Source organism: Akebia trifoliata, chromosome 3 (genome assembly GCF_017979445.1).
Source record: "Akebia trifoliata isolate Shusen 1 chromosome 3, ASM1797944v1, whole genome shotgun sequence".
NCBI classification, from domain to species: Eukaryota; Viridiplantae; Streptophyta; class Magnoliopsida; order Ranunculales; family Lardizabalaceae; genus Akebia; species Akebia trifoliata.
In genome coordinates this window covers 42,517,359-42,533,993 of record NC_141377.1, presented here as the reverse complement: position 1 = coordinate 42,533,993, position 16,635 = coordinate 42,517,359, and the positions used below count along the sequence as shown (strand labels likewise).

Below are 16,635 nucleotides of genomic sequence, written 5' to 3'. Positions count from 1 at the left end.
TTTTTGATGGGGTTAGAAGTTTTGGAATGAGCTGATTTTTGGTGATGATGATCTCCTCACCGTAGAGATCATCCTTCGAAGAGATCATCCTCACCAAAAATCAGCCCATTCCAAAACTTCTAACCTATGTTTTGAAAAATGTTTTGCCAAAATGTTTGGTGCTGAACATTTCCCATATATATATAGTCCCGTTCCCCACCCTAAGCTTTACCCTACACTTTAACAAACGTGTTTTGTCCTACATGGGTTAGAAATTTTGGAATATGTTGATTTTTGGTGAGGATGATCTCTATGGTGAAGAGATCATCCTCACCAAAAATCAGCCAATTCTAAAACTTCTAACCCCATCAAAAATGGTTTACAAAAAGTGGACAGTCCACGATTTTTCAACTTGTAAACATGGGGCTAAAATTTTTGGAATGGGCTGATTTTTTATGAGGATGATCTTCTAATCATAGAGATCATCCTCACCAAAAGTCAGCCCATTCCAAAACTTCTAACCCATGTAGGACAAAACACGTTTGTAAAAGTGTAGGGTAAAGCTTAGGGTGTTGAACATTTCCATATATATAGGGAGTGGTTTGGCAACCCTAAAGTTTGCCAAGTTTTGTGCCAAACATTTTTTGTAAATCACTTTTGATGGGGTTAGAAGTTTTGGAATAGGATGATTTTTTGTGAGGATGATCTCTACCGTGAAGAGATCATCCTCACCAAAAATCAGCTCATTTTGAAACTTCTAACCTTAGTTTACAAGTTGAAGAATTGTGAATCGTCCAATTTTTTTAAATCACTTTTGTGAGGAGATCATCCTCACAAAAAATCAGCTCATTCCAAAGCTTCTAACCCATATTTTGAAAAATGTTTGGCACCAAACTTGACAAACTTTAGGGCTGCTGAACCATCCCCATATATATATATAGGGTCCCGTTCGGCACCCTAAGTTTTACCACACACTTTAACAAACGCATTTTGTCCTACATGGGTTAGAAGTTTCGGAATGAGCTGATTTTTGGTGAGGATGATCTCTATGGTGAGGAGATCATCCTCACCAAAATCAGCTCATTCCAAAATTTCTTACCCATCAAAAATGGTTTACAAAAATTGGACGGTCCACGATTTTTCAACGTGTAAACATGGGATTAAACATTTCAGAATGGGCTGATTTTTTGGGAGGATGATCTTCTAACCATAGAGATCATCCTCACCAAAAATCAGCCCATTCCAAAACTTCTAACCCATGTAAGACAAAAAACGTTTGTTAAAGTGTGTGGTAAAACTTAGGGTGCTGAACGGGACCCTATATATATATATATATGGGAAATGTTCAGCACCCTAAGTTTTACCACACACTTTAACAAACGTGTTTTGTCTTACATGGGTTAGAAGTTTTGGAATGGGTTGATTTTTTGTGAGGATGATCTCTATGGTGAGGAGATCATCCTCACCAAAAATCAGCTCATTCCAAAACTTCTAACCCCATCAAAAATGGTTTACAAAAAATGGACGGTCCATGATTTTTCAACGTGTAAACATGGGGCTAAACATTTCGGAATGGGCTGATTTTTGGGGAGGATGATCTTCTAATCATAGAGATCATCCTCACCAAAAATCAGCCCATTCCAAAACTTCTAACCCATGTAGGACAAAAAACGTTTGTTAAAGTGTGTGGTAAAACTTAGGATGCTGAACATTTCCCATATATATATATATGGGAAATGTTCAGCAACAAACATTTTGACAAACATTTTGGCAAAACATTTTTCAAAATATGGGTTAGAGGTTTTGGAATGGGATGATTTTTGGTGAGGATGATCTCTACGGTGAGGAGATCATCATCACCAAAAATCAGCCCATTCCAAAACCTCTTACCCATCAAAAATGGCTTACAAAAAATGGACGGTCCACGATTTCCCAACTTGTAAACATGGGGCTAGAAGTTTTGGAATGGGCTGATTTTTGATGAGGATGATCTCCTCACCATAGAGATCATCCTCACCAAAAATCAGCCCATTCCAAAACCTCTAACCTATGTTTTGAAAAATGTTTTGCCAAAATGTTTTGCCAAAATGTTTGTTGCTGAAAGGGACCCTATATATATATATGGGTCCCGTTCGCCACCCTTAGTTTTACCACACACTTTAACAAACGCGTTTTGTCTTACATGGGTTAGAAGTTTCGGAATGAGCTGATTTTTGGTGAGGATGATCCCTATGGTGAGGAGATCATCCTCACCAAAAATCAGCTCAGTCCAAAACTTCTAACCCCATCAAAATTGATTTACAAAAAATGGACGGTCCACGATTTTAACATGGGGCTAAACATTTCGGAATGAGCTGATTTTTGGGGAGGATGATCTTCTAATCATAGAGATCATCCTCACCAAAAATCAGCTCATTCCAAAACTTCTAACCCATGTAGGACAAAAAACGTTTGTTAAAGTGTGTGGTAAAACTTAGGGTGCTGAACATTTCCCATATATATATATATATATAGGGTCCCGTTCGCCACCCTTAGTTTTACCACACACTTTAACAAACGCGTTTTGTCTTACATGGGTTAGAAGTTTCGGAATGAGCTGATTTTTGGTGAGGATGATCTCTATGGTGAGGAGATCATCCTCACCAAAAATCAGCTCATTCCAAAACTTCTAACCCCATCAAAATTGATTTACAAAAAATGGACGGTCCACGATTTTTCAACGTGTAAACATGGGGCTAAACATTTCGGAATGGGCTGATTTTTGGGGAGGATGATCTTCTAATCATAGAGATCATCCTCACCAAAAATCAGCCCATTCCAATACTTCTAACCCATGTAGGACAAAAAACGTTTGTTAAAATGTGTGGTAAAACTTAGGGTGCTGAACATTTCCCATATATATATGGGTCAGGTTCAAACAACAACCATTTCAACACACATATAGACAATGCGTTTTGTCTCATATGGGCAAAAATGTTTGGAATGGGCTGATTTTTTGTGAGGATGATCTCTGTGGTGAGGAGATCATCCTTGCCAAAAATCAGCTCATTATGAAACTTCTAGACCGTCCAATTTTTGTTGAAAAATTATAGACCGTCCAATTTTTGTAAATCAATTTTGATGGGGTTACAAGTTTTGGAATGGGATGATTTTTTGCCAGGATGATCCCCTCATCACAGAGATCATCCTCACAAAAAATCAGCCCATTCCAAACATTTTTGCCCATATAAGACAAACACGTTGTCTATATGTGTGTCGCAATGTGTGTTGCAGGAACCCGACCCTATATATATATATATCAGCAACAAACATTTTGGCAAAACATTTTTCAAAACATTGGTTAGAGGTTTTGGAATAGGCTGATTTTTGGTGAGGATGATCTCTACGGTGAGGAGATCATCCTCACCAAAAATCAGCCCATTCCAAAACTTCTAGCCCCGGTTTACAAGTTGAAAAATTGTGGACCATCCATTTTTTGTAAACCATTTTTGATGGGGTTAGAAGTTTTGGAATTGGCTGATTTTTGGTGATGATGATCTCCTCACCGTAGAGATCATCCTCACTAAACATTAGCCCATTCCAAAACCTCTAACCCATGTTTTGAAAAATGTTTTGCCAAATTGTTTGTCAAAATGTTTGTTGCTGAACATTTCCCATATATATATATAGGGGCGGTTTAAGGGCCATATGTAAAAACATATGAAAAAACAATTGTTTTTCAAAATAAGGGTTAGAGGTTTTGGATTGAACTGATTTTTTGCAAAGATGGTTACTATGATGAAAAGATCATCCTCACGAAAAATCAGCTCAATCAGAAACTTCTAAATCCATCAAAAGTGATTTACAAATTAGTGACAAAAATTAGTAAAAAATCGACGGTCCACATTCTAAATCATTTTTAATGGGGTTAGAAGTTTCAGTTGGACTGATTTTTTTTTCCAGATGATCTTTCAATCATAGAGATCATCCTCACAAAAAATCAGCTCAATCCAAAATTTGTAACCAATATTTTAAAATTTTATTAATGTTACATTGTTTTTACATATGTTTTCTCATATGACCCTTGAACCTGACCCATATATATATATATGTGTGTGTGTGTGTGTGTGAAAATCACATTTGGTGGTGCAAAAACAGAATGACATGTGCAAGGGCCTATGCTTCTCATAACCATGTTGCACTCAACCCCACGTTGAATGAAATAATAACTTGGTTCTCCCTAAAAGCCCTATTGTTTCTCCCTGAAGGCATCTAGTGCCATGAATAATGTTGTGAGACCTCACCCATAGTGACCACTTGATTTAAATGGAAGGGTACGAGGAAAAACCCCTTGTGAAGCATCCCTTACATGTCATGTCATATCCCTGTGAAAGTTTAATAGGTAGTCGTAGACAAATTAATCATTTTTGTCGTCTATTGTGAAGGCATCAATGCAAATATACCTTGAACCACCCAACAAACTAACCAGACATGTGACTCTTGTGTATGAGCAACTTTGACTCTAATGTATTACATGGCCTCATAGACGATGGAGTGACATCATATTGGGATTTTATACCTACTCTTTCAATCCCTTTGCAATGGTGAATGAATGGTATTTGACTTGATTTATGTCTCACAGTTAATATGATGTCCAATGTCAACAAAGACCTTATCCATCTCAAACAACCCTTTAATTCATTACGACATGATCCAACATAATAGGATGTGTGAAGGATATCTATATCTGTTATTCTCAAGAAAATAAACAAGTAGAAAAATGTCATTTTTGAAGAAAAATTATGCATTGCAATAGTATTGTGGAAGTGTTCTCGGACCTAGGGTCATTGATCAACTTGGTTGGTGCCATCTGTGAAAAAATAAAATAGCAAAGATGACAAAAAACACATAAACACAAGTATTTATGTGGTTCAACAGTGTGCTTATATCTACAGATCAGAATAAGAACAATCACTATTTTCTCTCAAGTTTTACAACCTTAGATATTTCTATTTATAAAGTCAAGAGTTGCTAAAACACATTTATCTCCCCAAGATAGAAATTATTGTAACAGAAAACAAGACATCTTATACACAAAACCTTATCAAGTATGATCTTCCCCAATGATTGCTGGAATTCACCTCCAATTGGCTAGAAAAATGTGCTTACTCAAAACATTTGACATTAATTTAAAGGAAAAAAATGTGGGCCTGTATCCTATGAAAGGCCCATGACCATGCGTATACGTGGGGGAAGTCAAGCTAGAAGTTTCTCGATGCATCATGTGGAGGGAAAATAAAAATTGGATATAGTTGTTTAATCCACTAAGGTTGGGAGTGTGACTATGATAGGCTTAGGCAATGGGTGTCTGTGTCATTTTGAGACAAGGGTGTACGTTCTGGAAATTTACCCAACCTGAGCCCAACCCATTTAATAACCATGTCAAATCTTTAGATCTCAAACCCACTCATTTATTGAATAGGTAACATGACAAATTTATAACTCATTTGATAAATAGTTTGGCTTGTGTCATGCTCATTTAGATATGTATAACCCATGAACACGACACAATTATGATTCAAACACAGACACAACCAAGATTATGATTTGAACATGATTATAACTCATGTTCACAACTATTAAATGGGTTATATAGGGTAGGGTTAGATGGGTCGGCATGATCACAATCCGAACACAATTAGGTTCAATCCAAACCCACTTTGTGTCATTATTAAGTCGTACGTGTTAAGAATTATCACCCCTAGATTTGAGACTAGCAGCTTGTCTAATTTTAACTAAAAGCCTAGTAATTCATAAATAGATAAATGAAAGAATAATGCTGGGGTCTCGAGGAAACACATCTATGGCTGTGTGCACACCTCCACGTAATAAATGTAAGAATCACAGTAAATCCCAACGTCACCCCAGGATTTTCCCAAACAAAACTTCTATTTATCTTCCAATCTCAACTAACCAATGAGATGGGAAGATACATTGCCTAGGGATTTTTTCGGTAATTGAATCCTAGATATCTGTATTAGGAAAACGACAAGTGAGTGAAGATTCGAGCTTGTGAAATACATCTATTGAAGTGATGTAACTTACCAACTAACCAACCAACCGTTAGGCCCAACGCCTTACTGCTTCTTTTGTTTTATATAAAAACCGACAACCAATTTCTTTACCTGACGCCTGCAATCAAGGGTTTATGCTAAAAGTTTCTTTTCTAATGATTATTTATTTATTTTTTTATTTTTTTTCATTTTTTACATCAAAGTTGTAAGTAATTTCTCAAGAGAATGGGTGTTATAAAATTTTGCAGTCGATAAAGGAAAATGGAGTACCAGATAAATATTTATAGCAATTTGCCAAGACCTACTATTGTCATACTAACTTTTACTAATGCCGCACCAATTCCTTTATAACTCACCAAAGATTTGCAAACAGTTGGTGTGGCAATAGCAACTCCCTTTGCCGAAGCATGGTAAATATGTCTTTCATGAAAATTTACTGGGATTTGTAGTCATACAAAGTGCAGCCATAAATCAATAAGACTCATATATCATATCTTAATCTATAAAATGGCCATGTCCCTTTGTTACTACCAACCATATGCATCTCAATGTTTCTCTTACAAATAGTGTGATTTTTGTATTATTTTTTTTCAATATTTGGTGTAGCTGCTAATATTACAAGTTTTGCAATAAAATTTGTACTATATTGTATACATTTATGATATACTCACTAAAAAAATATTTTATTAATATATTTACTAGAATTTAGGTAAAAACAGTCTCTAGGATTAAAAGGATAAAAGAGAAAAAATAATAATATTAGAAAATTATTATTAAAAGAAGGAGGAGAATGAGAGAAAAACCAATAAAATTAAATGGGGGTGAAGTGGCCCAGAGAAATAAAGTGGAGTAGGTGGGCCTCACTTCAGGGTAAATAGAGTGGAATGTTTATTCCTATATAAAACTGTGGCAGAGTAGGACATTCTGTTTTCTTATATAAATTGTTTTTATCAATATGAAAATTTTATAATATATTTAAAAGTTAGATTTTTACAATAACTGACAACATAGCATATCAAAAGTAACAACTATTTTTTTTTTTATAGATAAAAAAGTAATACAGTAAATTGCAAAATATAGTTTCCATTGCTGACTTAATAAATAGGATGAGTTGTAGATGATGATGATGATCCACTATTTGAGTTTTATTTTTAACAAAGCATACTAACTTATATAAAAGCTTCTATATTCAATGAAACTCTCCTAATCATAAAAGGTTAAACATTGTCGTTACTTTCTAGGAGTGTAGCTTGGTTCAGGTTGGGGCCAAAACAGAATCTGAAATGAGAATCAAAATCGAACCAATTGCTATAGAATCAAACCAAACCGAACTTCGTTTTAATAGAAAAATAAAAATAAAATTTATATAATAAGTCATTAATCTATCCATTAATTAAAATAAATCATTAATCTTAACATAAAAAACTAAGTTGTTTTTACAAATGTGTAAAAATAAATTTAAGCAACAATCACCAATCAGGGGATACTTGGTTATCCAAAAAAAAAAAAAAAAATTCACTAATTAGGCTAGTGAAGAGATGAAATCCTGACCCTATTACAAATCTAATTTAGGTTGCACTAAATAATATCCAAATCAAAACGAGCGATGAAGATCATAGTATCAACAAGCCCAAATCCAAATGTTTCATCTGCAATGTCATCTCGTATGCCATTGTCCTTAATAATAAAATGTTTGTATCACATAGATATTACAAAAACTTCATATGGAAGGAATTTGAGGCCACATTCCACTGGTAAAAGCATCTTGTTGCAAAAAGATACGAAGTTTATTTTATTTTTCTCAATAATTCTTTGCAAGAAGTGAAGATGAGAGTATTTTGATAATTAAAAAAAAGATATATATCGTTGGTCTATCACATGAGTTTGTAAATCAAGAGGTATGGTCGTCAATTTGATATACTCCAAGCTACCTCAACCTATAAGACTAAATTCGTTCCCACTGGATCAAGTTGGGAGTTAGTATGAACCAAACCAGTTTGTGGTGGGGTTTAATTTGTGGAGCCAATAACTTCAATTTGCTTAATTACATTTGATGAGCATACTTGAGAAATGTTAAGTGGTAAGGCTTGAGGAGATCTGCTCTCAGGACGTAGGTTCAAATCTTATTGAACTCACCTTTACCACCATTAACCATTGACCCCTGCTTGCCTAGCAAATATATATACATATTGAGTTGTCCTAGAGTGATTTCATAAGATGCTGCGTTCGACACTGAGTTTAGGTGGAGGTGTGCACAAAATCATTGATGCTTTTTAATCGTGTGGTGTCTTGAGGAAAAGAACAAATGATTCCAATGCACACCGTCACATTAACTTAGGTCGAACACTATGTCCTGCTCAGTCATTTTAGCATTTTCCATTGAGTAATGATAACCTAACACTCTCACGTGGCATACTCAAAATACTTTTCAAAATGGGGATGTGCCGGAACCATGGAATTTTTCTTTCATGTGGGATACACAGCTGCACATATTTATGGGGATGTGCGGTTATGTATGCCAAGGCATATAGTCTATGGTTCCAACACATGCCACGTTAAGAGAGTATTTTGAGTATGCCACGTGAGGGAGTCAAATTATCGTGACTCTTTTCTATTTTTATCTTGAGTCGTGCTGGAATATCATTGTGGGGGGAGACATTAGCTGTCGTGGATGTGTGTTAGAATAGTAAATACTTTTCATTGAGATACGAGTGAGATCTCGAAGAAAGTATCTATGTTGCTTTGCACACCCATGTCACCCACGATGTGCCTCAATCTTACTTCAGCATTATTATTATTTTTTTTTTTTAGAGAAATTTGGCTCTCTTCATCTACCTTTTGTAATATACATGAAAATCAAGGGCTAATACGTAATTTCGTCATGCTACTATAAAACGTGGGGATTCTTTGAATCCAAGGTTCCTGTCCGAAATTAGGCATCACCGCATCATTCACCTCTCACCAACCGGTCCAAAATGCGACCTGAAAAGACCGATCTGTCCGAAATATCGCTATTACAGTCCCAACTCTTCCATCTCTTTGAGGAAAAAAAAAAAACAAACAATTCAGTCGTAAAATTTAAGAAATCTCTTTATTAAACTCAACTAATCCCTCTCAACCTCCTCCATCTCTCTCTCTCTCTCTCTCCATCCCATCAATCCAAAATACCAAATTTCTCAGATTTCTTAGAACACAAACAGAAAGGAGAGGAGAGAAATGAAGCTCTCTGCGTTGCAGCAGAACTGCAACAACCGCCGAAACAACAGCTTCAGAACAACAGGTCCTCTAGACTCCTCTGTCGATGGACCCTTCAAGTCTCCAGCGGCACTCTTCTGGTTAGTTCTCCATGCCCTCTGTTGCCTTATCAGTCTCGTTTTAGGTTTCAGATTCTCTCGTCTCATCTTCTTTCTTCTCTTCTCCAACTCCACCACCACCACTAACCTCTACACAGAGGCACCACTTCTCAAAACTTCAACTTCCTTTGTTGAAACCCTAACCTCACAGACACCTCCTTCATCTCCTCTTCTCTTAAATCTCGATGATCCTTCGAATCGATCTAGCAGTCGTGTCGTTGTAGGCCGACACGGGATCCGAATCCGCCCATGGCCTCATCCGAATTCAGTAGAAGTTATGAAAGCTCATAGTATAATTGATAGAGTTCAAAGAGAACAACGGATCCAGTACGGGATCAAGAACCCTAAATCCTTGATCGTTGTTACCCCGACCTATGTTCGAACCTTTCAAACCCTCCATTTGACGGGTCTCATGCATTCTCTGATGCTTGTCCCCTACGATCTCATTTGGATCGTTGTTGAAGCTGGAGGGACCTCTAACGAGACCGCGGGGCTTCTCAACAAATCTGGACTTCAAATTATCCATGTTGGTTTCCACGAAAGGATGCCGATTTCATGGGAGGATCGACATCAAATGGAAGCTAGGATGCGACTTCGTGCCTTGAGGTGAATTTGTTGTTCTCCAATTTTTCTTTTTTAAGATTAAATTTGAAATTTTTTTTTTTTTGGTGGTAATTTAATAGTCATTTTGTGATCTAACAGAGTTGTGAGAGAGCGACATTTGGATGGAATTGTGATATTTGCCGATGATAGTAATATGCATAGTATGGAATTGTTTGATGAGATTCAGGCGGTCAAATGGATCGGAGCCCTTTCTGTTGGAATTCTTGCTCATTCTGGGAATTCCGAAGAGTTAGCATCATTGTCTCAAAAACAGGAGGATGAGGAGAACTTGCCGGTTCCCGTTCAAGGTCCAGCTTGTAATTCATCGGATCAATTAGTTGGTTGGCACACCTTCAATTCTCTACCATATATGGAGAAGAGTGCAGCTAACATTGATGACAGGGCGACGGTCCTGCCTAGGAAGTTGGAGTGGGCTGGGTTTGTTCTGAATTCGAGGCTGGTTTGGAAAGAAGCCGAGGATAAGCCGGAGTGGGTTCGGGATCTAGATACATTGTCTGAGAATGGAGAGGCACTTGAAAGTCCACTTTCTTTATTGAAGGATGCTTCCTTCGTTGAGCCTCTCGGTAATTGTGGTCGCAAGGTTTTGCTTTGGTGGCTCCGTGTTGAAGCCCGTGCAGATAGCAAGTTTCCTTCCAGGTTAGTTTGATCTCCGCTTTTGCCATTCAGATACATTTTAGATTCTTTAGTGTTTTGTGCTCATGGGTATGACTTGTGTTGTCTTTGTGGTGAGAATCTCCTTTTTGATTGCTTGATAATTATTCTTACTAATGACAAGAATCTGATAGTGCATTTATGTAGACTTGCATTGAAGTCTGTTGATGTATTGGACAAAGATAGATGCTCGTGGTTCCATTTCATATATGTTCAAATTATGTCTTATAATACTACTGTTGTGAAACACATGCCGAACTTCTAGATGCACTGTACTGATCTCCTTTTCGAAGGTTGCTTGGGGAGCGCTATTTGCATCCCCCTAATTGCTCATCTCACCCGCTTTACCACTTTCACCCACCATCCCCTACTGAATTTGATTCGGTCTCCTCCTCCTTAGGGTTTCGTGGTACAACAAGCAATACCCTTATAGCTTGCAAAATAGGTTAGCAATGATCGTTGAAACCTCAATTCCTAATCTAGTAGTGTTTAGAAAATCTCAGTAGCGGAAAATAATATTCAAATGAAGCTTAATTCGGTTGGTCAGTATTGAATTCGCCAACATAGATTTGGTAGGACCTTATCGAATCTACCTAAAAGGATTCATTAGGTTCCTACCATGTTCCAACCGACAGGTTCCTACCGAGTCATTTCAAGTGGATTCAGTAGGATCCTACTGAGTCGCAATGTAAATTTTCAGTAGCTTCTCACTGAACAAAAAATTAGTCTTTTTTTAGTGCATGTGGCGAGTAATTTCTCTATTTAGCGTTGGGTGGGATGGGCAAAAAAGTGGGTGCAAATAGTTCAGCCCTTTCCATATTCCTGCCATAAATGGCTGGTGAGGGAATTATAAGAAGGCAAAAATTTTAGGTGGGAGTTGCACCAGAATGTATTACAAAGATTGAAGCTCCATAAGGTGGTGTATGTCTTGTACTATGGGGCATGGCAGTTTACACAAGTACAGCCAGAGCATGGGGTTATGCAAAACAAGCAGGTGATGTGTGTCATGCAGTAAATTATGCACTAGGTGATTGTTTGTTGGCGAGGTGGAGGTGATGGGTGGATTAATGAGATGTAATATATGCCTAATGTAGGGAAAGGACATGGCTGCATGAGTTTTAAGGAGATTGATGATTTGAGTGTAAAACCTTGTTTGATTGAGAACTTTTCAGCTTTTTTGGTGTGGGAGTGATTCTCTTCAAGCTTTTAGCTAGATTCTCTCTTCACTGCCTACCACAACAAAGCCTTATTCCAAAGATTTGGGATTTGGCTAAATAAATCTTGTTTGGCTGTTCCTCCATTCCACTCTATTCAGATTCAATTCTTTTGTTATTGAAAGTGATTTAATATGTTCTTTCATTCGCTCTGTTAGGACCTTCAACTTGAATATTTCTTCTAACCATGACTTTAATCGGGACCTTGATGAACACGCCCAAACCATCTCAGTCAACTTATCTTAGTTTATTGTCTATTAGAGGTGCTATTTTTTCTTGAATTCGTTTGTTTCTAATTTTATTTTTTACTAGTCATTCTGCTCATCTATCTTAACATCCCCTCATCTATGCTATGCTTAACATAACTCTTCTCGATTGTCTAACATTTCAAGTTAGGGGTTGGCATATTTTTACACTGGCTGTCAAACTAGGGCTGGCAATGGATCGGCTCGGTATCGGATCAGTACTAACCCAATACCGATCCAAATTATTTACCATGTGATCCAAATCCGAACCGATCTGATCATTCAATTCTTGAACTGAATCCGATCTTATCAAAGATTCAAGTAATCCAAAACTGATCCAATCTACTTAATATTTCTTCCCCAGTCTTCCAAACCCTAAATTGTCACAAAGATACCCTAAAAAATGCCAACGAAGAGAGAGAGAGAGAGAGAGAGAGAGAGAGAGGGTGGAAGGAGGAGGATGGGCAAAAAGACTCGCAATAGATCTGGAAAAAGAGGATGAGCAAAAATGAGCAAAGATTCATGACTACACCATAAATACACCACCCCTCTTTCTTTCCATCCATGACTACACCAATTTCTCAACTCATATTGATTGAATCTTACAGATCTGTCCATCACCAATTTCCATCCATAATTACACCACCATTAGATTCCAACTTTAGGTTAAATATTCGAAATAACCATTCTGGTTGTGAGAGAGAGAGAGAGAGAGAGAGAGAGAGAGATGTGTAGGGACTTTCCCATGGTGGTGCCATTGGCAATCGACTTTGTTGTTGGAGAAGATTATTTAGAGAAAAGAAAATTAAAGCTGAAACTAAATGGGCGAGATCTTTAGGAGGTAGTAATAATGATTTTGTTTTAAAAAAATGTAGAACTAAGTTTGGACTGGGTTTTTATCGTATTGGATTGGGGTCGATCTGAATCTGATCCGAATATGTGGTTTAAACCCGAATCCAATTCGTAAATGAAAAATATTGATCCGAATCCTATTTTTTCAGATCGGATTGGATATCGGATAATTTCGGATCATTGCCAGCCCTATGCCAAACTGATGCAGCCTCAAAATCCTTAATAATTATGACTGTCCTGCAGTCTTGATTTTAGAGCATTTTCAAATCCTTGAGGATATAACTTGTTTTAGTTTAATGGGCCACGGAAGACGCAACCAGTGCCACTTGAAAAAAGATGAACAACGCTCAATGTGGTGCACCAATTTACGTTTTGTGAGAGTGAATGGATTGCTTCAATCAACAATTGATTGATTTGAGAAAAAGAAATTGTGGCAACTCAACAAAAAAAAAAATTGTGGCAAAGTTTTGATCTTTCTATGAATTTATTGAAATTGAATGGGTTCGCAACCTGCATTCACCTCCTAATCATTGTCACTAATCTCGCCTGCCTAGCAAGGAGAAAAAGATTTACCGAAATTGAATCTCGCTTAACAAGCTAAGAAAATGAAACATTGATGTTGAATGGCCTTGATTATCCCTTCAAGCTAAAAAAATTGTGGCAAAGAAAGACCTTAAAAGAGCATCAACCACCATATGTTTAGTGGAGTACATGAAGTTGGAGATTTATTTGGAGCATCTGATTGGGAGTAGGAGGGGGGCGGTATTTTTAAATTTGGCCATGATCATCAACTTTTTGGATGGGATAGATTGACCTTAAATCGTAACTAGTTGTATTAGGTAAACAAAACATGGCTTCTCATTTTGCTTGTAACCCTTTCTGTTAATAAAAAACCCTTGTATATGCTTTTGACCAAGTGGTTTGTTTAATAAGTATGATGCCATCCTGTCAATATTGTGAATTACAACGATTAAAAATGTTACTTGACAGAAAAAACAATGGTTAAAAGGTCAGGAAATTTCAACTATGGTGGAAGTAGAATTATTTTTATAGCAATTGGATGAATGTTGGTGTCAAATGCTATTGTGAAGTAGGCTTGTGAGTGCATCGTTAATAGAGGTAGCAAACTTGTTCAGAAGTGGGAACTTATGGCTGATTATATCTGATTCTCGACCAATGGTTTTTTGTGAAAATCTTGAGTCTCTTGTATGGCTATACCTTAACGGCTTAACCTCTGCCTCACACCATATTCCTTTGATTGTAGATTGTGGAGGTTTAAATCAGCTCAAGGTTTGAAGTTTCGTACTATCTTAGAATGTCTCGGATGAGACCAGAATGAAAGATTGATCATTTGAATTCTCTTTTTTTTTGGGAATTGTCTTGGGTATTTTACTGCCCTATATTATAAGAATCAACTCCCTAAAACATTTCATGTGGAGAACATGCGACTCTAAACCCCAAGTTTAAGGGACAAGGGGGCAGAGGGGGGGGGGGGGGGTAGTGGAGTTCCTTTTCCTTAGAAGGTAAAGCTAGTTATTTCTTCAGAAGATAGTTGAAAGTCCTCAAAAAATAAAAAATCAAACATCAGAACAGAGGAGTTTGGAAGAGTCAATCTAAGAAAAACATCGTGGAGGAAATTGACATAATTTACTAAAAGAAAAATGCCATTCTCTTTCTTTGGAGGGTAGATGTAAGAGAGCCAATGTTAAGGAAAATTAAATCGAGCTGTAGATTGGTAAATGAGGCATATGATATGGTTAATGCCCAGAGGGGAGCTAATCATACTTGAAAATTAGAATTTAAGGCTTCTTTCTTGGAAGGAGAGTGTGATATTAGCACAACAGTGGTGATTTTTACTTGAATTTTTCCTCTAAATTTGATTTTTCTCATCCTTAATTGCATGTCACCTTCATCATATGAATGTTCATGGCTTTAAATTTCTTTCAAAGATAGATTTTGTTTGTTATCCAAGTTTGGAATGGGAGAAAAAGTTTGGCTTAGATGGTTTTTCTCTAACATTGTCAAGATATAATTGGAAGAGATTTTTAAGTTCATGCCAAGATGATAGCTTCTAGAATCAAAATTATATTGTGACGTAGGACATTAACTGATACTCAACCTTGACAAGAGCCGAGTCTGATGAGGAGCAAGATTTATTCATTTATCTCATAGCCCAAAGTACGCGATAAAGTCCCCTCTCTTAGTGGGCCCCATCTCTTAGCAAGCAAGAGGATCTGCAAGATAGGAGAAGAACTTTACCGAAAGGCAAATGAGTAGTCTGTAGCGTTTGTCACAAACGGAAGCTTGAATTGATTGCCCTGAGTCACAATCTTGAAGTTTTCTTTTTCTTTTTGATGTACTAAGTTACATATGGTTTCTTTTTTTATTATTAGTAAATTACATATAGTTTCTTTTTTTTGATAAGTAAATTACATATGGTTTCTTTGCATCTCTGCTTTCCAACTGAGGATTTAATTCTTCATGCATGCAGATGGATAATCAACCCTCCTTTGGAGATTACCGTCCCTGCAAAACGCACACCCTGGCCAGATGCACCTCCCGAGCTCCCATCTGAAAAATCGAATGACATCCAAGAGCATATAGAGAAGCGTCCGTCCAAAACAGGTCGGGGTTCCAGGTCAAGGCATAGTTCCCGCAATAAGAGGAAGCATGAAGTGAGAATGGTTGACACACAAGTTTCTGGGAGGCTATCAAAGGAAAGTGGAACTCGTTGACCAGAATATCGAGGTTGCTATATACTATTGTGAAGTTGAAACTGTGTAGGTCCTCTGCATCAAGAAATATGAAGAAAATATCAGTAGGAAAGTGGTCATACTGGACGGAATTTGTTACAGCAGATAGGCTGAATTGTCCGTTTTACCCTTTAATTCCTACTTAATTTCAGAATTTTTTAGTTGGATGAGTTGATAGTTTGATCTCATGAAAGAGTGTGTAATGATCAAGGCGTGCTGAATCTCTTGCCCTGGCAGAAAGCTTGTATGGAATGTGCTTTATACAAAAAGCTTCGAATAGGAATTCTATGATTTCTTCCCAGTTCTATGGATTCTTAGAAATAATACGAAGTGTAATAAATAATTAAAAAAAAAGGTTTTCTTTCTTAGACACGATTGGCCTCATGGTTCTACTTTGAGCTGTACATGTCTTTCACAAAACAGGTAATAAGATAAGTTATGGTTCCACTTTGAGTTGATATTTATAAATTTGTCCTTGGGTAGGTAACGTATTTCAATGTCTTTTGATCATTTCAAATTTCAAAAATGAAAATATTAAGACCTGTGAAAATCACAATTATCAAGGAAATGAAGAAATTTTTTAGGATGTTTTCATTGAAAGTGTAGGAAATGATTAAACAGATACGAAAACACACTCGTAAGTCATCAAACTACAATAAACAATATGAATTTGAATTGTAGAAATGAATATCAATAGTGTTTCATTATACATTATAGCGTGAGTATCTAATGAGTCCGACTTTTAAAACATTTAAATTAAATGCTTCATGGTAAAGAGAATAATAATGATACATTAATTACAATTACGTTAATATGTAAAGTATTTTCTTAAATGAACAAATTTCTATGTATTATATTCTCACATTATTATAATTTATAAAATAAATATTCTCATATGTATGAATAACTTA

At 36.6% G+C, this 16,635-nt stretch overlaps 1 protein-coding gene across 1 annotated transcript; it reads left to right on the top strand.

The window, feature by feature from the left end:
- Positions 1-8,965: 8,965 nt before the first annotated feature.
- On the top strand, positions 8,966-16,096 carry LOC147407106 (putative beta-1,4-xylosyltransferase IRX14H). The gene is made up of 3 exons (XM_086435498.1): positions 8,966-9,991; positions 10,088-10,645; positions 15,463-16,096. Exons 1-3 carry the CDS (start codon positions 9,249-9,251, stop codon positions 15,704-15,706), a joined length of 1,545 nt encoding a protein of 514 aa, XP_086291624.1. The 5' UTR covers positions 8,966-9,248; the 3' UTR covers positions 15,707-16,096.
- The last annotated feature ends 539 nt before the right edge of the window (positions 16,097-16,635 follow it).

Bases quoted from the DNA above. Each gene is read 5' to 3' on its own strand.
- LOC147407106 (XM_086435498.1), top strand. From the start codon at position 9,249: ATGAAGCTCTCTGCGTTGCAGCAGAACTGCAACAACCGCCGAAACAAC. The intron at 9,992-10,087 runs GTGAATTTGTTG...GTGATCTAACAG, and splicing joins ATGCGACTTCGTGCCTTGAG to AGTTGTGAGAGAGCGACATT. The intron at 10,646-15,462 runs GTTAGTTTGATC...TCATGCATGCAG, and splicing joins GATAGCAAGTTTCCTTCCAG to ATGGATAATCAACCCTCCTT.